The following is a 20,905-nucleotide window of genomic DNA, read 5'->3' on the forward strand; positions in this document are numbered from 1 at the left end:
TAATAATAGTCAAGGCATAGAATAGGTACCATAGGCTACGTACCCTATATCTATGGCGGCTATGTCAGCAAGTGTTGAATCGTCTAGTTTAGGAGCTAAGCCCGGCCAATTATGCGCTGAGTGCTTATTAGGAGATGTTGGGTGTTAGTATAATATTGATAAATGGAAGAATGCAGATAGTGAGACTAGCTTAACTCAAGTGCTAACTAAAATAGCTGCTCCTTTTATAAGAGGTCACGACTCTCGCTGTTTCACTTTCATGTTTAAAATCCTTTGGCTGCTGCATGGATTTCTCTTCTCCCTTCCATCATGTTCCTGAATCTTTTGCCTAGCAACATCTCTTTATTACAGCCCTTCTTGTTTTTTCCGTAATATTAACAGCCACTCATTTCTAATTTCGGCCTTGAATTTCTAGTCCTGCCTTTTTGTTACATTATTCACTGTACTAAGCATACACACTTATTATATATAATTTTTATTTCTTTGGGCAAATTCGGTTTTTGCTAGTAGCTTAGCATCCTATCACCTGTTTATCGTACCCAGCATTCGCTATGCACTGCCCTCCCTAGTTTTGTGCTATTGTAAGGTCAACTATTCGACAGAGACATTTATAATCGTAAGGACAAACAAACAAAGACAATTATCTCAAGATAGTCAATTGATGAACTTCAATCAACCACAACTCAGACCAACTTGGTCTCAAAATTGTTACAAAGTACAATTAAACAAAAAAACATGAATTCAGCAAGACAACCAAATCTCTTAGAGATTCCAGTAAACTTAACACAACAGGTTGGTGAGGTTGAGGTAACCTCGATGACAGAGTAGATAGATAAATATACGCCTTTGAAAGTTGGAGGAGCAGATGCAAATTGTTTTAATAGTAATTTCTTTAACAGTTATAACTTTTCTACTGATTAGTTGCAAGTATAAACTGTAATGCCAAGGGTATCGCCATTGAAAAAACAAGTGAATCTAGGATTTGATACTTTAAACACTTCCAAATGTGTATATATTTACTACTGGGATGTTTGTATCTGCATAAATCATGACAGCAATTGAAGGCTAGGAAAACCTCTTTTGGGTATCTATGGATACCATCCAATAAGGCTTCCTTGATATCCTGTATCTTAGATCATATTGCTATAAATATTGAAGCTTAACTACATTTTAATGAAATCCCATTTGGTTTAATTGACACACAATATAAAGGTGAGTCAAACCTCCATAGAATGTTACTATATGTCAGTTTTATCACAATTTTAACTAGTTCGGGCAACTACCTGCCTTGGCTACACTCTGCGCTGTTAGCTGCGACCGTAGCTAATATGATGAAAGAGAATATTAAGTTGCCTGCTATTGTTCTAGTATAATGTCGGCTCAAATTATTCAAAAATCCCGCACTCTACAAATAACAAATACTACTAGATTGGAATGTCTAAGAGTCATTTGCAGAGGTGCTCATACCACAAAGAATGACAAAGATAGTGCATTGACCAGCTGCAAGATTATACTAAACAAACGCATGGCTGCACTTATGAAATGCCGAACCAAACAAACTCAGATTTCAAATACGCGGTGCTATTTGCTTGTCGCTAATAATTCCAGTGACAAACCTTAAAAAAAACATATAGGCCCTAAGCATGGCTGTTTGACTACTGGGTTGTCATGAGTCATCGAGGTGCAGACGGAACGAGAGATATAGGACCTAGCAGCGGAAAATAATAGATAGTCAATTGTTAGATAAGGATACAGTCAGATCTAGCTTACGAACTGGCAATACTGGCTGCCTTATTGAATTTTTATCATGGCTAGATGGTGACACTGACAAATCACAAGACCTCTCCTGTATGATAATGACAGGTGGAATCATGAAAATATGCTTTTAGAGGTGTGACTGAGCAACAGCTCAATTTTACCCTCCAGTAGTTCTGAACTGTCGCTTCATAGAATATCAAGCGTGGCCGAGCCACTTGGTGTGCCATTTATCTGTGTGAGAAGATCATTTTTGGTAATGCCGGGTTCAAACCAATAAGTGTAAAGTGCTGCAAGCTTATGCAGGTGTGCTATTGATGTGAACCACTACAGCTATGCAATTGCAGGATGATGCAACTAAATCCTGCAAGCACTTTGCAAGGGCATTGTCAGCGAGGTCATGCAAAGGCTCAGCACCTCGCACACCATACATACGACATTGGTCTGAACTAGACATAATCGTCTTGGTGTATTCAGCCACCTCATGCTGCAGACGGGTGTATTACGACTGACAAACCGGAGTATAAAAAGAAAAGCAGAGACAGCTTTGAAAACAATCAAAGGACTGAATCATGATTGAAAAACAGGATTTAAAGCAGTTGAAAGTAATAATGAAAATTCGGCTGCTGGATATGGTTATAAAAAACCGGGTTAAGGAATGCTTAACATTTTAGTAAGGCTAGCTTTATGCCTTGCTTGCTGGTGTAGCATTCTCCCAATCAGTGGTACAACCAGTAGGCCTATTACGTTAGTTCGCATGCCTCCGAAGCTTCTTGTAACAATTGCCAGTGTTTCACAAACAAGACCAAAAAGACTATTGTAGAACTGCAGTAAACTGTAAAACATTAAACAACGACACAAAGGCGCGATATTCTTCCGATCGTTCAAACGAGATAAAGCATCTATTTCCCTGTAGAATATGTGGAAGCAAATAGTGTGCGTTTGAACTAAACTCTGTCATTTTATCTTAATTTAAACTTTTTATAAGTATACCACTGCATGGACACCTAACAAAATCTGTAATTACTACAATACATCTCACAAGTTTCGTATCAACACGACTATTAGTATATACATATTTCAACACGTATATGATTAAATTGCTTTGTGCACTCCGCTCATTAGCAAGCAAAGAGTTATTCACAAGAAACAAATCTTCTCTCAGATTCTTTTTTACGAGTCTTTTTTTTGGATAAAACTAGTTCTTGTGCTCATCACATAATGCATATAATCAATAAACGTGTTATGGCACCAAACATTTCAAGTGAGGATAATAAGAGCTTGCAATCATTTCTTATTCAGTATATAGCTTCAAACTATCAATTAGGCCAGATATCTGATGAGATAGCAGACGGTGAATATGTAAGCTGAGCCAGTCAACCTTTGACAAGTTTAACAGTTATTATGACAAGGCTTCAGTTCCATCATAAACAATTGACAAGCACACTTCGTAGTGAAATTTATTTGCATCAATGATAAATATATACTAGTTGTGAGCCAAAAACTGCACCAGTCACAATCTATAGCTGTATGATTCAATTCCGCTGTCCATTGTCTCGATTTATCACCAGGATACTTAGAAAGCACTGCTGATAAAATCTAGCCCGGATAGGCATGGTTATATAGCAGCCGTAATGGACTAGATATGTTCATAGAAGGTTGTTAATTAACATTCATTGTAGAGAAATATACCAGCATCGATTGCACAAAAATAATAATTCAGAGATAGGCAATCAGTCTCTACATATTTTCTATTAGGTTATCGATAAACATTATGAAGAGACATCAAACTTTAGCTTTGAACTGTTCATCAACGTTGCACATGCATGTATACGGTTTTATGTCGGCGATGAGCTGTTCATTCCCTCAACATCGGTCAGCACTTTCGATACACAACTAAAGCCTATACAGCTTATTGGAGGCTTAAATTGCCATTCTCATTCTTACAGACAAATGGCGGGAGTAGCCTGGGTCTCCTCTATTGACATTAGAATGGAGAAATAGTTGAAATGGAATATACGTTTAAGGGAGTCAATAGCCAAATTAGTGATGAAGATGAATGCGGACTGAGATAAACATCGCCAAGAATAAAAGTCCATGCTGCTGAGAACAAGCATCGACATAATGGATTCAAAGAAAGTAAATTGTGCAGAGTCAATGGGCTAATCGTAGTCTGGGCGAACTATTTATTTTTTCAGTTAACAATTGAAAACTGAACTAATAAGGACAATATTTACTGACAACTAATTTGGTTTTAATAAGGGTTATATTATGTAACCATATCGTATGTGTAAGTTTATTTAGCCTTTTATACTTTAGCATTGATAAATCATATTTCAATCTAAAAATAATTTTTAAAGAAAGAAATTTCGATGGTGTTTATTTATTGATCTTCAACTTATTGCAGGCCTAATTTGAGACATGCTGTAATGGAAGATAAACAAGTGTTTATTAGGGTTAGAGAAAAACACAATTTTCAAAAAATCACTTTTTATTGTAAGTCGATTTGTTCGATGCTTATGATTTTATTAATGGATATTATTTTTTCGCTCATCTTTGCTCAAGTAAATTGTCGGTGCATTGCATATCAGCATGTTGGTGAACCAACTTTTCAGTATTGGTGACTAAGATGTTTGATATAACGAATCCTTATATTTCTTGCTTTCAGCAGTCATAAAATTATATGTAAGGTAGTGGAGTAGAGCTGCTAGCAGTTTCACACAAAGTATGAATGAGAGCCAAAGACATAAAAGGCACTATGAAGTATTTAAGCACATTTCCTTGGTGCAATCGATGCTGTTGATGCAAGCAAAATATAAATACCAGCTGGAATTTTCAGTACCGATTTCTTAATTAATAATGGACAAAACCAAAATTTGAGCATACTCTTTGGGTGCTAGCATGTGAGCTGATTGCAGTAAACAGTTTTTGTGGGTAATCTAAAAACTCGTTGTTACTACGAGAAGGAATGTTTCATGTGAAGGTTGCATCACATCGGCTGATTAATCAGTGAAGCGATTTGATATAAAGGGAGCTTCTTTGGCTTGATACTTCAAGGTCAGCAGTAGAAATTTTGGATTTGCTGACTGCCCATGCAGGTTATTGTTAGTGAGTTCTTCCTCAGATAGTAACAACTTTTTGCGATATCTTGGCATGACTCATGAGCAGATAAGCTAGATAATGATCTGGTGTAGGATTGACATCTGCTCCTTTGTCAACTTCTTAAAGTCGACAGCATTAAGAACATCTTGTAACTTTGCTTTAACTGCTTCAATATTACAACTTGTAGCTGCTGTATCTTTGCTAAGTAAACACACAGTTTCTAACCTGAAAGGTCATTCTGTAGAGTCGTACTACACCAACAGTAAATTATCTCCACCACACCGCTCATTCATGATAGAGATAGAGGAGTGTTTAGAGATCTGTTGCATACACATCAAAACAAGATTCGTTGTCAAGAAATACTGGTTTTCATAAACTTATAAAAACACGAGAATAAAAAAAATCGAATAAAAGAGGACTTTTCTGGGGAGAAACTGATTCGAATCACGTTTTAAATCCTTTTTGTGCCAATCCTGGTGTTCATCCTATGGATGCTTATTCTAGTGTTCTGGCAATTGCTCTGTGCAACGTAAGCGTTTGATTGTCATTTATTTTTATTTTATCTGCATGATACAATATCTTGGAATTATACCAAGCCTTTGTTCTTGAATGAAACAATTCGCAAACTAATACTGCACACACGCGTAGGCCAAGGTTTAATCGTTCAACAAACGTGTAGCAGGTTGTACAAACTAATAGGTCTATAAAAGTCAGGTTGTCCTGTTGCTTGTTATATTAAAAAATTGCATGGTTCAAAAAGGAGGACAGATGTAAATCAAGATGGAGATTTAGGCAAGGCGACGCAATGCGTATCCTTTATTCTATTATTTTAACCGACAGTATATAGTATTAAAGAGAAAGGTTTGTATGAAAGCAAATCATCCCAATAAAAGCTTACCTCGCGAAATTTCTTTTTGTCTGTTAAATAAGAAGTCTTGGTTTGCAGCTGTTAGCTACTGTCATCCGATTCTGATCAGATGAATTCTCACGCAATTGTGAAAGTACGTATACTGGTCTCCAAGTTTAGAATTTTATTCATTGGTTGTATACTTTTTCATTGACCAATCAACGCACAGCACAGTCCTATAGCGAAACTACGCATTAGACATCTGAAGATTTATAACAGATGTCTAATAAAAGTTTAGACGTCATGGTGGTTTAAAAGCGCAAAACTTGCGAAAGCGTTGAGGCTATTCCGCTAACGACTAAAGTGAAGGTCAGCCTCGAAACACTTTCAGCATTATTTTTCATAATTAATACACACTAAATAAATTAAATCACAGCAAAATGGCAGCCACTAGAGAGCGTCGTACAAACGCTGGAAGTAAAATGAGTAAACTGATGGAAGACGAAGAAGAGGATGAGTTTTATGCTACAACATATGGTGGTTTTGGAGAGGTACAGACCTGCCAACCCAAGAGTGGGGCAATGCGTGAGATTTGGTTTTGGGGCAATTGATGTATCAATGATAGTATATATAAAATTGTGGAAATTGGGGCAAAAATCTCACGCATTTCTCACACATTTTCATTTTTTCTTTGGGGTGATTGCGTGAGTCTCACGCCTAATGCGTGAGAGTTGGCAGGTATGGAGAGGTACTGTTTAGTATCGCAGTAATCCATCATAAGCAAAATTGAAATGTGTTCAATTAGCTATATACTCTTTTTCGATGCAAATATAAATCTTTTGCATTAATCAATTTACAGTGTGTTTTGTTTTAATAAAAACTGAATGCTGAAAAACTGAACTAAAACTGGAAAGCTGAACTAAAAGAAAAATAGAATTATCATTTTCAATTCAAAGTTATTGCCAAGGCAATTCGAACACTAGGTATCCTAAAAAGAAACTTAACTGGTGCCCTAAAAAAGACAAAGCTTATAGTTTTTAATACCATGGTCAAACCAATCCTTGAATACGCAACCCAAGTATGGTCTCCACACACAGTGGGACTATCAAATAACATTGAAAAGGTCCAAAACAATGGTCTGAGATGGATCTTCTGGTTCTGCAAAAGAGCTAGTATAACAGAATGCCGCGACAAAAATGAAATTCTTTCTCTGAATGACAGGCAAGACAGTCTGGATACCCTATTCCTCAGAAAAATTGAAGCGGATCTTTATAACATACAATTAGATGAATACATTAAATTTGCACCTGTGACACATGACTCTAGAAGTAAGATATTAAGCCACCAACACCGAACAAATGTGTGGCGATTTAGCTTTTACAATCGCATTAAAAATCAAGTTAAAGTATATTTTCCGCCCACAGACAATCAGACTGATAATACTCACTGACATGCACAAATACTCATATATATCATTTATATCTCCTTTGGCCTAAGACAATCGGACTGATGATACATAAATACTCATATATATATATATATATATATATATATATATATATATAGTTTTTACCACTTTATTACCCTCATTTTATGCAAACAACTATACTTTAATTCACTTTACTCAGAGCTCAGTTAATACATGGTGATACAGGTTAATATACCCTATATGCCTTGAACTGGCGCTTAGGATCAATTGGAAAGTAAGTGAGTAATTCAAGCCGTTTAGACTATAGTATTCTATGCCACAGATTTTCAATGGAGACATGGCTTGTGCTGCTGCAATTGCTCTCGCTGCCTCTGATTCAAACCTTTATCAGCATGCAGAACAACAACAGGCTTTTTTCAACATGACAAGCATAAGTGAACTGCAATATTTTGTTTGAAAATCATTTTTGAGAGGAGTTGAGAGATCTCATGAAGATGGATTTAAGGTTGCTAGTTGTTCTTATTAGCCTTAACAACTGCCGAAGAAGGTTCCATATAGCAGGCCGTAGTCTGTGAGTGCTAACATAGCCTTTGTTGTCTTTTCTATCACTTTTAATGAGAGAGAAAAAGCACTTCACCTTTCAAGGGAGGAAAGCATTTGTACTTGTGCAAATCACAAAGTCTGTTCTTCAAGGCAGGGTATTCGTTGCAATGCACGACTTCAATTGTAGCTAAAAAAACCTGAATATTCTAGTGTGTATAAACAGCCCGGAGTAGTTGATATTGGTAAACAGCCCGCATTGGTAGTTGCCTAGCAGAGTGGTCACAATTTTTATGCTAACATTGCATGTTGTTGAACTTGATTAATTTTGTCACCTGAAGTTGCTATTTTTATTGCATTAGTCTGCAGTTGTTATTTGCAGTGTTATAGTAAAAAAATTTAGTTTTCGCACTCATTTTATAATTTATAATTAGCAGGTTACTTAGCAAAGAACACTAGATATACCATTTGTTTATATGCATCTATTAGTGTGACAGTGAGTCTTAGTTGCCATCACACAGGGTTTGTTACGGACAGTGTTACTGTCGACAGCGGCTATTCCTTAACTCTGAACAGTTTACTTGTTGCTTAAGACAGGGAATCATAGCTACACTCATATCTGCATGAGAAATAGGTGGAGAAATGTACTGACTTAGTGAGTAGGTTGTAATGAACAATTTCCATAAGACATGAGTAATGTGGTTCATTATCCTTGAAAGAAATTTTAATTTTTAGAAGTGTCACTTAGAATTATTTCAGGTTCTATATGCGTACCTGGAGGGATACACATGGTAAGCTATAAAAAATACATTCTAATTCTAATAAACGATTCTAATTAAACATTTTTAGTAGACACACAAAATTTTTATAATACTAGCATTCGACAATAGTAGCATGAAACAATATAAAGATATTGGGTCACGACTTTTAATGATACTATGCACTTGTTTGTCTACTTTTTACTGACCTGATCTCACTCGACTATTCTGTGCCCTCATTCACCCATCGCAATGCAAAATCTGCCATAATTCCTCAGCAATTATAAGAGGTTCGCTATCATATACTGAAGTGTCTCTATTTCAGTGAGCTAATAGTTCGTTTTAAGAGTTTTGTAGTCGCATTTATTCAAAGACGTTCGAGCTAGTATTTTATCCAAGACTGTAGTACCTGCATTCAGCACAAAACCTCTAAAGCCAGTATTCAGTTCAAGACAGACTGACCAGTATCTGGCCTAAATTCATGGAGTCCAACTTAGGTCTAGGCCTTCAGTATGCTCCTAAGTAGTAGATTAACTTGTAGATGTTTCAGCATGATTTTGAGTCTTAGTGTCATTCGCTCATTTGGAAGGGTTTTCAGGAGTAGTGTAGATCTCATTATGTAATGAACTTGTTGGACCAGTCATCTGCAGATAAAAATCACTATTCCTTCATTGATGAAAAGGTGTAAGAAGCTTTGATGGCTCGTTTACAACCAAGGTCAAATAGGTTACAAAATAGATAGTCTATTGGTTCATTTCTGAAAATTGCCATTAACCAAATTTGACTACACAGCAAAGCGACTCCCACAATAAAACCTACTATGGTGTGTTTTGGTTCGCTCTTAAACTTTGTATCCTTGATGAATGCTTGTGCTATTCTATAACCTGGAGACAAATTGGCTTCAACTGTCTAATGTGGCAGTCTTCAGTACTTTGTAACTTTTAGTTGGTCGCACACGCTAAAATACTCAAATGTTTTCTGTTTATAAGTTTTTATCAGCTTTAAATAGCAGATTTTTTATTTGTATTTGCTGGAGAATTCATTTGAACTTGGAAAACTTTCAAAGGCATTTGAGTGGTAACGCAGGAAGCTATGATTTTGCCAGCCATCACAAAACATCTGAATAAATTTGAACATAACGCGATGATGTTGGAATGTCATCTTTTATTGTATCAATTTTTTATCTGGTTCAACATGTTTTTGCTTAGCAGACAATCTCCACACTGTAATAGGTTTAACAGATTTTACATTTTCACCGCTCCTTATCTTGTTCATATTGATAAACATGCTAAAACTAAAGCACATTACATGATGTTTTAATTGATGTTAATATTGCTATTGTCATTGTTTTTTTTAAAACCTCTAAATCTTTCAATTACAACCTAAAGTTCAACCCTACTTTTAACAGGTTATGATAGTTTGAGTTATATCAGATACATTCATCGGCAAGGTTTTCAGATTCTTCGATATACTTCTATGGTGATTCACACATAATTTACAACTCATTATTTGTTGCCATCTTAATTGCTTTCAAACCAAATGTCAACTTTTAAAAAAATGTTCAAAGAATTTTCACAGGCAGAGGACGATGGAGAGTTTGTGGCCAAGTCTGATGATGAGGATATAGTTGACTCGGACTTCAGTATCGATGAAAATGATGAACTTAGAAGTGATGATGATGAAGATCAACCAAAGAAAAAGAAACGTGGGATAGACACAAAGGCGTATAAGGTGCGGAAACTGGATGTTGTTTCAAGTGTATAAGTACTACATACTGGAAACTGGATGTTGTTTCAAGTGTATAAGTACTACATACTTGTTGTGTTCTAATCTCCGGTTGTCTATGTTGAAAATCATAAAAAAATGCAGGCAAAAACTTCTGTGATTATTGCATATATCGTAATATGGTTTGCAGTGATCACAACTGTTAAAAGTTGAGTACATTATAATGTGATGTCAGTTTGTTAATTTGTAAATTAGTATTTAGTAATTGTAGGCAAGCTTCTATAAAAACAATGAGTAGGAAAAATGTGTTTATTGCTGATTGACTTTTCCTACAGGCAAAAGGACTTGAGTAGGTTTGGAGATAGAAGTTATGGTAGCAAATGTTGAGTAACATAACTTACTCTAGGCTAGGGTCAAATAGTAAAGTGTAAACTAACCTTGTTTATATCTTTCTATTTTGTTTTGAATTGCCGTTTAGTTTTGTCACCTCCTACAGTTCTATTTATGAAATGACAACACAAAGAGACACTCTGAAATCATATGTTGGAAGTTAATTTACATGTCAAGTCAAATATTTACTTGAATTTTACATTTCATGTTGAAAATTACATACCTTGACACAATCAAAGGGACTGTATCTTATAAGTAGAGGTTTCACTGTATGTTGAGTTGAGGTGATCATAAGTAGAGGTTTTACTCTATGTTGAGGTGATCATAAGTAGAGGTTTTACTGTATTTTGAGGTGATCATATGCAGAGGTTTGACTATATGTTGAGGTGATCATAAGTAGAGGTTTTACTGTATGTTGAGGTGATCATAAATATAGGTTTTACTGTATGTTGAGGTGATCATAAGTAGAGGTTTGACTGTATGTTAAGGTGATCATAAGTGGAGGTTTTACTGTATGTTGAGGTGATCGTATGGAGAGGTTTTACTTTGTAACAGATTTCAAGTACTACAACCTATAGCTTTTTCCATTGTTATACTAGTTCACAAAATGAGAAAATTTATTGTCCTCTTGTGTATTTTGCAGGAACCTGTAAAGTCAAAGGGAGATTCTGTGAGCGCGCCAAAACATAAAAAACCAAAGATTAAGCGTGATTCTACTAGCAGAGTTCAAATATATTCCAGTGGTGAGCTTGTAATTCTGTTCTACTCTCAAAACTGTGGCTCTCTGTCCAGAGGCAGCGTTTGTTGTTATTAAATAAGATTTCTGCCATGTAATTTTAAAATATAACATGTTCCATAATGTAAAACACATTTTAGCTTTCTCATATCTGTTGTTTAAGTAATTGTAGCCATATACCGATATGTCATAGTCTGGGTTATATTTCAGCTTTTGTTTGTTTTGGTAAACTCAGCAACCTATGAGTGTTGCAAGAATTGCTAACTAGCAGTTGTCTGATCCAGCTACCAGTTGAAATCTTAAGTAACATTTCTTATGTTAGACCTATCAAATGATGTTTCCTGTCAGAAACATTGAGCGATGAGGGTTGAGGAGCCTCTTCAAGGTATCTGTTGTAATATTGTAGCGTCATCATTTTTGCTATTTTTTGAGGCAAATGAAAGCATGCTCTTTCAAACGTGATTATTATATCAGGAATGTAGTTTCGCTAGTTTTACCATTCTTTCAAAGGCCTTCAGCAGTGATTGTCAGTGAAAAATGGCATTCCGGTGTTGACAAAGCTGCCTTTTAATCCAAAGAACAAAAACATGATAAACTGTGCTTGTGGCTCATTCAATCTGTTGCAAAGCGTGCTAATGTGTGAGCTAGCAGGTCTTTGTTTATGACCTGTTACGCTCAGTGGTGTGTATTTAATTGTTCCATCTAGCAATGTCTGTTTGTTTGTGTTTCAAACACAACCGATGCAAGCTTATGTCACAGCATGCGAAATACAAAAACAAACTAATTTGTTTCTAAGCAAAATATCAAATTTGTTTTGTATTTCCCTTTTCCTTTCTTTCCTTTTTCTCTTTTTTTACTGATTTTTCTGCCTCTTTTTTCCATCATTCTCCTTCCTTCCATCTCCTTATTTGATATCATATATAAGGTCATAAGGTCATAGGGTCATATTAAACGCTAGATGAATGCCTTGCGTTGCTCGGGTAATAAAAAACAGCTTATAAACATCACATTTCATTATCTGCAATTTTTTATATACTGTTTTATAAACATTTTATAAACAACAAGTGATTTATAAGTAATAATCTCTCATCAATCCGGTTATATGGATAAAGTTTTATCAACGATAAATCACCTTCATCCTGGATTTGAACTCACAACATTCAAATCACAAGTTAATTAACGAGCGCTCATAGCCACAAGACCATTCTTATGACATACCCTACAGGATGAAAATATTCGTTGGTTATAAAAATTTGCGATTTCGCGAACAGTCGATTCCGCGAATTATTAAATTCAGTGAATAATTAGTTCTATTTTTAATCACAAGGGAGAATAACTACTGTATCAAATTAAAAACTAGCCGCGAGGCATAAATACTAAACGTAGTTGAGTTCCAAAACATTTTTAAAATCATTGTCTGGGCTTTGAGTTAACACCATTGCCAATGCATCACATTTCTTTACAAAATTATTCAAGGTTGTCACAAGATATGCATAATGGCGTTATCGCAAAAATAGACGCTAGGCAGAAGTACTAAACGTAGCCGTGTTCCAAAACTTCTTTAAAATCATCGCCGGGTGTTCGAGTTTTATTGCCAATGCATCAAACGTCTTTACAAAATTATTCAAGGTTTTCTCAAGTTATTCGGCATGGCTTCGTCATCGCAAAAAATCTCTCTTAGTCTTTTTACATTGAAATCAACTCCATTGATCTCTAATACCGAAGTTGAGGACGATCATGATTCTGATCTGGACCTTATGGTGTGTATTTGATATGCAGTGCAGATACTTTTTTCCATAATTAACTGCATTAGTTAATTATTTTGTTTAAAAACTGATCGCTTTCATTAAATACTTCAGCTATTGTTTTTGCACTTCTACCCAACAGCATGTTTTTGCACTTATTAATATTTTTTTCTTTTTTGTGTTTACTGCAGATTGAGAATGAAACAACCTACTCCGATTACGAAAACTAGAGACAAGTAGTAATATTCATCAAGGCAGGAATATTAGTAGAGAAGCAACCAGTCAACCCAGACCCCTTCATCGACAACAACTCCTTGATATCGCTGCAGCAAACATGATTATATTATATATTTTATAAAAGTTACAGTTGTTTGAAAAAGTTTGAAAACCTTTACAGTTGTTTTATTTTTTGAAATGGATAAAACACTTTTCTCATGATGTGAGGTTTGAAAGTTACAATAGTAACTGTTGTTATATGTTAAATAGAAATAAATTTCTGTGCAAAGACTTTTTATTGCATTTAATAATTTATACCAGCTTACAATATTATTTATAAATATAAATATTTTAGCCGGGTATTCATCTAGTGATGCCATGAGGCCAGCTAATCGTTGTGCATATTTTAACATATGTAATGAATGTCTTCACTATTACTAGTTGCTGTGCTTAGCTGCACACGTAGTCTACTGGGTAAGCTGGGCGCCTCCAGATTTGGAAGGTCTTAGTTAGGATCCTCTACACGGTGGATTCTTTACTTCAAAAACTTTATCGTTATAACTGGACAGACGGACACTGAAATTTATAGGTAGACAGGGTTTTAATAGCTATACCTGGACAGGCAGACATCCTTACAGACGGCGACAAACTGAGATTTATATATATACTACTAGCCGAATGCCTGCCATTGTACGGGTATTAAAAAACAGCTTAGAAACAGTGGCAGGTAATATAGTTGCCATTGGCTAATTAGGGTAAGCTAGTAACTACATTGCTAAACTTAATAATAAGAATTGTGAGAGCAAGCTTTAGTGACGTTGCGTGTAATGTAGCGTCGCTATGCGTATTTCAACACAAAAAATTACTCATATCACCCAATGAATCCAGTGCATCCCGTGCGGCTTAATGAGTTAGGTTGTCACCTTGTGAATGGGAAGTTTCAAGATCAAATCTTGTGCGATACGGGTTTTTCATCATTAGATTTTAACCGCTATAGGTGGACAACCACCGAATGATGACAGACAACGACAAACTGAGATTTATATATTTAGACGAGCTGAATGTCTGGTGTTGCCCGGCTAATAAAAAAGTCTCTGCACATAAAATTTATTTTGATTTAACATATAACAACAGTTACTATTCTAACTTTTAAACTTCATATCATGAAAAAAGTGTTTTTTGTGCAGTTGAAATGAATTTGGAGAAAAAATAAAACAACTACAAAGGTGTTTAAGTATGTAATAATTAGCAAGTAATGGTTTAATAGTCTGTTTTGCTACAATGATTAAAATTAAAAATGATTTGATATTGATACAATTAATACGAACTGAGAAAATAAAATAAAAATCATGAATATGTGTGAATTAATAATAGCCATGACTACATAGAAGTGTATAAAAAAGGTTATTGTTGCAGCAGAAGCTCGTCATATTCAAAGTTTTGATGGACCATACTGGTACCTCTTGATATTGGTACCTCTTGATACTGGTACCTTTTGATATTGGTACCTCTTGATATTGGTACCTCTTGATATTGGTACCTCTTGATACTGGTATAAACGTATAGCAGTGCAGCGCATGAGAGTACCTTTTAATAAAAAGTTTTTATTTGTACTTTGTATAATGAGCTATCACCTTTAGGTGAAACCGAAAATAGGAGTGTAACAGCATATTGGAAATTGAAACGGCGCATTTGAAAATTACAATTTAAAAATATGCAATGGACTTTGAAATAGCTTCCAAAGATTTTTTTAAACACAAACGCAAAAGGTATTATTGAATAATAATAAAAAGTACATAGTTTGTAACCCGCAGTCGTGATAAGGATAGATAAAGAGTTGAAAAAGATAACAGCTTAGCCTAGTGGTTACGTGCTCTTGTTTGTCAACCCTCGATTTAAATGTCACGAGTTAAAATCCTCAGTGAAATGGATTTGTCTATGCTAAAACTGTGTAGCTATAATTGGATACACGAATGACAACGGACACTCACCTTTATATATGCATGTATATAGAAGATAGATTGAAGCTTTACGCTTGAGTTGTAAAAATATTCCATGGTTATTATTTATGTTCAACTTTACAAAACGTATATTTCAACATATATACAAACACAAAACTTTTATGCTAGTAATTTGTTGCACACGCTGAGAATTGAAACAACTCTCAGCGATAGTCTGTAGTACACTTGATGATCACAGGCTACCGATCAAAGAGGTCAAGTACAGTAGAAAAATCTAAAGAGATGCAGGAACGTGAAAAAGCACGGATGACAAAGGAGAAGGAGAAAATGTTAAAAGACATAGCGGCGAGGAAGAATTTAGCTGCTGTTCGCCGGTTGACACAAGAGGAGCTGCTCGCTGAAGCTAAAATCACTGAACGTGTTAATATCAAAGCTCTGGGTACGTCTCGTCACACATTTTATGTTTGTTCATTCAATTAGTAAACTTTATCACCTAGTAACTTTCTCATATTTTAAGCATTGCCAAATTTAATTTTAAATTGCTTGCTTCAGTTTGATTTTTGCTGCCAACTGTACATTTTTAATTCTGTTTTTTGCAATATTCCGTATATACCCTACACTCCTATAGGATGAAATTATTTGATGGGTTTAATTCGCGTACTGGCAATTTCGCGAATTATTAAAATCCGCGAATTATTTGTTTTATTTACTTTTCAACACAAGGGAGAATAACTACTACCTCAAATTAAAACCTAGCCACTAAGCAGAAGTACTAAACGTAGCCGAGTTCCGAACTCTTTTAAAATCATCATCGGAGCTTTGAGATAACCCCATTGCCAATGCATCACACTTCTTTACAAAATTATTCAAGGTTGTCACAAGTTATTTGGAATTCGGCATGGCATCATCATCGCAAAAATCTCTCCTGCAGTTTTTTACATTGAAAAAACTCATAACTTACCACAAGTTGTTGGTTCACCAAAAGCATCCACCTTGATAAATATTCATAAAACTTCTGGATTCGGTCAAAAATTTATAGTTTAGCATGATCGACATAAAATGCTTAGCTAAATAGAAACCTAACCCCGTAGTTTACGCACGTGAAGGTTTTACTCCATTGCTAGCTGCTTTCAGGGATTAATTTATTCGCGAATGTGTTCATCCGCGAATAATTTAGTCCGCGAATATGCCATGAAAAAACAATTTTCACGAAATTTAACTCCGCAAATAATTTCATCCTCCAGGGTAAGTGTTTGTAGAGGAAACTGGATACAGTTGGCTGTTATCATATTCTTATTGATGCTGGAATTCAACAGTTTCACATGCGCTGCTTTTACAGTCTTTTATTAAGTTTTATAAAGTGAAGTTTAATAATCAAGGAGTAGTAAGCTTTGCTGATTTGATAAATATTTATGAATTGATAAAATATGATTTATAATGATAGATAATAGATAGGTAATAGATAATGCATACATGAAACGATTAGGTTGGAGAACACTTCCTCCATTATCATATTAGTAGTAGGATCTGTTCTCTCCACCGATATTACTCTATTTTACACAAGGTCTTGTTAGGGTGTTAAATATAAAAATTGTTGTTGTAACTTTATATTGACTAGAGTAAGCTGTTTCAGTCAGCCTATTTGGTAGTCAGCTTTATATCTATAACGACAGCAATTTGTGTGTCACCTACTTGAGCTACACGCGCAAATACAGCATCGGACAAAATTGTTAGGAGGTAAAATTTTAATAGGTTGAATCAGACTAAACTTGTTATCTCAACATCTTTATTGTACCTCGTCTAAATACCATAAATATTCACATATTAATATAATGTTTAGATTCTAAGGAATTAAACTCATCTAGTTTCAGAGATAATTTTAATCTTCTATTTATTTAGTGAGCAATTTTCATTGTAACTCAAATGTTACGAAATTCTTCAATTCTAAAGCTAAATAATCATGCATTACTGATTGTGTTCCAAGTATTTTGTTCAGCGCTGTATACCGAACTAAAATAAAAGATTTCTCAAAAAAAATTACTATGAAATTACTAAACACAATTATCTGTTCTATAAACACTGCGTAGGCATGGCTGCTGTCACACCTTGTAGTTTTGGGAAACATAGGGCAATGCGGTGGTTGGGTTGACACGAGCTTTCAATAATGGCTAGCTTCAACTTTGTTTTAATAAAACTAAATCTTTTAATATTTACCAAAAAAATAAATTTTTATATTTCATTTATATATTTATTTGGTAAGTGTACCTGGGTTAAAGTAAGTGTCAATGTGTGGACAGAATGAAAAATTACTCAGAGGCATTTGATCCAGAATCATTGTGGGATTACGCACTTCTCCAGACATATTCATCTGTTCTGAGATCGAGATTCTCAAGCTGAAATTTGCAAATAATTGAATGGAAAACTGTACAGTCTCTAATTCCGTTTTCAGTGAAGTTTGTGATCTTATCTATTCATTAACAGCGGTGCGTACCCATTTGCATTGTCTTCTCATTTTTAACTTTGTTGTCAAAAATGCATCCGGTGCTAATAGTATGAAATAAGAAATTAATGCTATCGATGTATTACTGTTTTATGGTAAATTTTGATATGTATGGCAGATCTGTAGATGCCTAACAGCTCTGATTGCTTCAACATAACAGTTATCATACAATAAGCACCTGCTAGCTGTTGACAGTGTTGTGTGTTGGATATCGTACTCTCTCATTTCAGAAAATTATGAAAAGCTGCAATTGGAGCGGAAGAAGGTTCGGTTGCAGAAGCCATCACAAACTGTGCCTATGATTCGCTACCATTCACTCGCCATGCCGGTCTTACCCGCTGAAGATGAACCAGACATCACGTGAGTCTTGAGACACGGTCTTAATTGTTCATTGCTAACAGCACTTCATCGCATCAAACCAAGTGTTGTATTAGCTGGAGTAGCTAGATAGCATTACTCGTAGCGCGATCTGATATCTGTTCTGAAAAAAAGACCAGATGACATGACTGCAACTGCGACCAGATATTTGTATAGAGAAAGTGATCTGTACAGGTAGACTGATGTATGTTTGTATTGAGAGTGACAGATAGTATTATTAACACCGCTAGAGATATCTGTATTTAAAGAGTCCCTGGATAGATATCTGTATTTAAAGAGTGACTAGACATGTACTGAGAGACCAGATATCTTGATTGAGAGTGACCAGATATCTATACTGAGAGTGACCAGATATCCATACTGAGAGGTACCAGTTATCTATACTGAGTGACCACATGTGGTACCAATATAGGAATTGATCACTAATGCTTCCAGTGACCAAACGGTTGTACTGATATAAAAGTACAAAAATGTAAAAGTTATCATGTCGAGTCTAGTCAGTATTTTTAGTCACATTGTGTATTACTCCTATACTTTAGCTGATTCTTTATAGATTATATATTCATTGTTTAGTTGATGCACTTCCATAGTATGCTTATTCATTATGTAAAATTGTTGTTAACAGTTTTAATACAGGGTTATTGATGCATTTCAATATTTGCTTGGTGAATCAAAACTGTCACATGTTGAAGCAAATGTATCTGAATGCATTATACTTGCTTAATTTTTTTCAAAGCCAAAAACTACAATGAACACTCCAATTAATTACATACCACATTAGAAATGCATGATATAAAACCTCGTAAATAACTAAATATAAAAACCTTTGTTTTTTCTATAAACAAATGAATCAATGAAATAATAATCAGTAAAACAACATGTTTGCTGTTACTTTGTTTAGATATATACCAGTTCCCGGCATTGCACGGGTAATAAAGAAGTTTTGTATAGACAATTTATTTTTAATTGACCCAATTTCTTTACCGGATGAATTTGAGTAGCTGAAACTCTTATTTAGGCTCTTACAAAAGAGCTGTTATTATAACTTACCAGGGTTAGGGAAAAATATTGCATCATGCTCTTTAAGCGTACTAGCTGAAGCATGAGTATTTTAACCAATCAACTTAAGAGATTGGCAGGTGTAATAATTATGATGAGATATTCTTTTGTATAGCAGTGTGACCGTATGGCTTGCTGGTTTAGCTCGCCCTCTTCCAGAACTGAAAGTACCGAGTTCAAATTGGTGCGAAGCACATTTTCCGCTGCTAAAACTTTATTACTATTACTGGACAGGCGACAAACATTGAGATTCACATCTATATAAATCTGTGTCCGTCTGTCCGATTATTGCGGCAAAGTTTTAGTTACAAATAATCCACTTGGTAGAGGATTTGATCTCAGAACCCCAGTTGTGGAGGCATCAAGCTTATCCATTAGACTACAACATTCAATAAAAAAGAGTGATCAATAATGATGACAGGTACTAAAAGCAGCTTATAAACAGTTGCAGGTAATGTAGTGTAAAGGTAATGCGGTAGATAAGGTATGTTTATGAGCTGCTTTTATTACCCATGCAAAGCAGGGCATTCATCTAGGATATCGATAAAGATAAACAGAAGTTTAGGTTTGGTAATGAGTAAGTTCTGTGGCAGAGTAAGTAATAAAAGTATTAGTTATAACTTATTTGACTTTAAACTAGATCTAGTATGAATTAGCTTATTTGTTCCAATTATCACCAACTCCTTTATTTGAAAAATTACAATGTTCTAAAAAATTTTAAATGTCGTGGGCTAAAAATGATTTCATACGTCAAGACAAGAATTTGTTTAAACTTTACATTGTATGTCAAAAAATGTTTACATAGCGGTGATTGTGTGTCAAGGTTTCTCTGTAGTGTTATTTGTAGACTAAGCCAGTGTAAGTTACCAGATCGTCTCACCTTTTTCAGAACTATTTCATCAGAGAAACGTATCGAGCAGGAAGTTAAAGACAATGATAAATGCTCCCGGACATTTTTAACATTTAGTGACGATAAAGCTTTCAAAGACTATTTCAATATACCGAAGAGACGGCCGCCCACTCGGCTTATTTGTCCAATCACACGCCAGAAAGCTCGTTACATCGATCCTATTACTAAAACCCCGTTCGCTACAATCAGAGCATTTCGCTGCCTCAGGGAAGCTCTTCGGCAGCAGTTGGCGACAAAGAGTGATGCGGCAACTATTGTGATAGAGCAAAAGTCTACCCGGTCACCTGGCTCTAGTCAAGTCAAATAGAGCTGCTTCTATTTGTGCGCCTGTTGAGTAGATGTCTTTTCTAGTTTCTGCCAATTATTTTGGTGATAACCGGCATTGTTAATACCTATTGATTGTAATGAGCATTTTCTTATAAATTACAAAATATTTCACGCAATCTTGTCTGCTGCAATGTTTTGTGCTGGTATGTCTGTGTTGATGTTTTTTGTAAATCTCTGTAAGGGGGATACTTAAAATGAATCACGCTTACGTGTATTTTGGAGTAGTAATTTAGGCAGACGTCTATGAACTGTAACTATATACTGTCTATATAATGTAATGAGCAAACGGTGTAATTATATATATATGTATATAGTTTACTTAATACAGAATCCGAAAAGCACAACCATCATGTGGTCATTTCTCAACTGGTAATGGAGCCGTTCTAGATACTTGCTGCTTTTCCATTCAAAGAATGTCAATAAAACAGTTGTTTTATGATTGTTGTTCAAGGTCTGAACAGGTTTGTATATTACTGACGTATTTACTGTTATTAGCCACTTTGTTAGGCTATCCGCATTGCTAAGTA

The 20,905-nt window shown here is 35.1% G+C and overlaps 2 protein-coding genes across 2 annotated transcripts in view; one reads left to right on the forward strand and one right to left on the reverse strand.

The window, feature by feature from the left end:
- The window catches only part of LOC137401230 (coronin-2B-like), a 53,859-nt gene extending 48,009 nt beyond the window's left edge, over positions 1 to 5,850 (reverse strand). Inside the window, exon 1 of the mRNA XM_068087638.1 lies at positions 5,756 to 5,850. The gene's annotated coding sequence lies outside the window, so the exon portion shown is untranslated. The remainder of the gene's footprint in view (positions 1 to 5,755) is intronic.
- A 217-nt stretch (positions 5,851 to 6,067) lies between these two features.
- On the forward strand, positions 6,068 to 20,730 carry LOC137399638 (vacuolar protein sorting-associated protein 72 homolog). Its single transcript, XM_068085818.1, has 6 exons — positions 6,068 to 6,255; positions 10,010 to 10,162; positions 11,190 to 11,289; positions 15,443 to 15,643; positions 17,935 to 18,064; positions 20,031 to 20,730. The coding sequence occupies exons 1-6, from the start codon at positions 6,145 to 6,147 to the stop codon at positions 20,356 to 20,358; spliced, it is 1,023 nt and encodes a 340-aa protein (XP_067941919.1). The 5' UTR covers positions 6,068 to 6,144; the 3' UTR covers positions 20,359 to 20,730.
- Positions 20,731 to 20,905: the final 175 nt, after the last annotated feature.

The sequence above is a fragment of the Watersipora subatra genome, chromosome 7 (genome assembly GCF_963576615.1).
Source record: "Watersipora subatra chromosome 7, tzWatSuba1.1, whole genome shotgun sequence".
Taxonomy (NCBI): Eukaryota; Metazoa; Bryozoa; class Gymnolaemata; order Cheilostomatida; family Watersiporidae; genus Watersipora; species Watersipora subatra.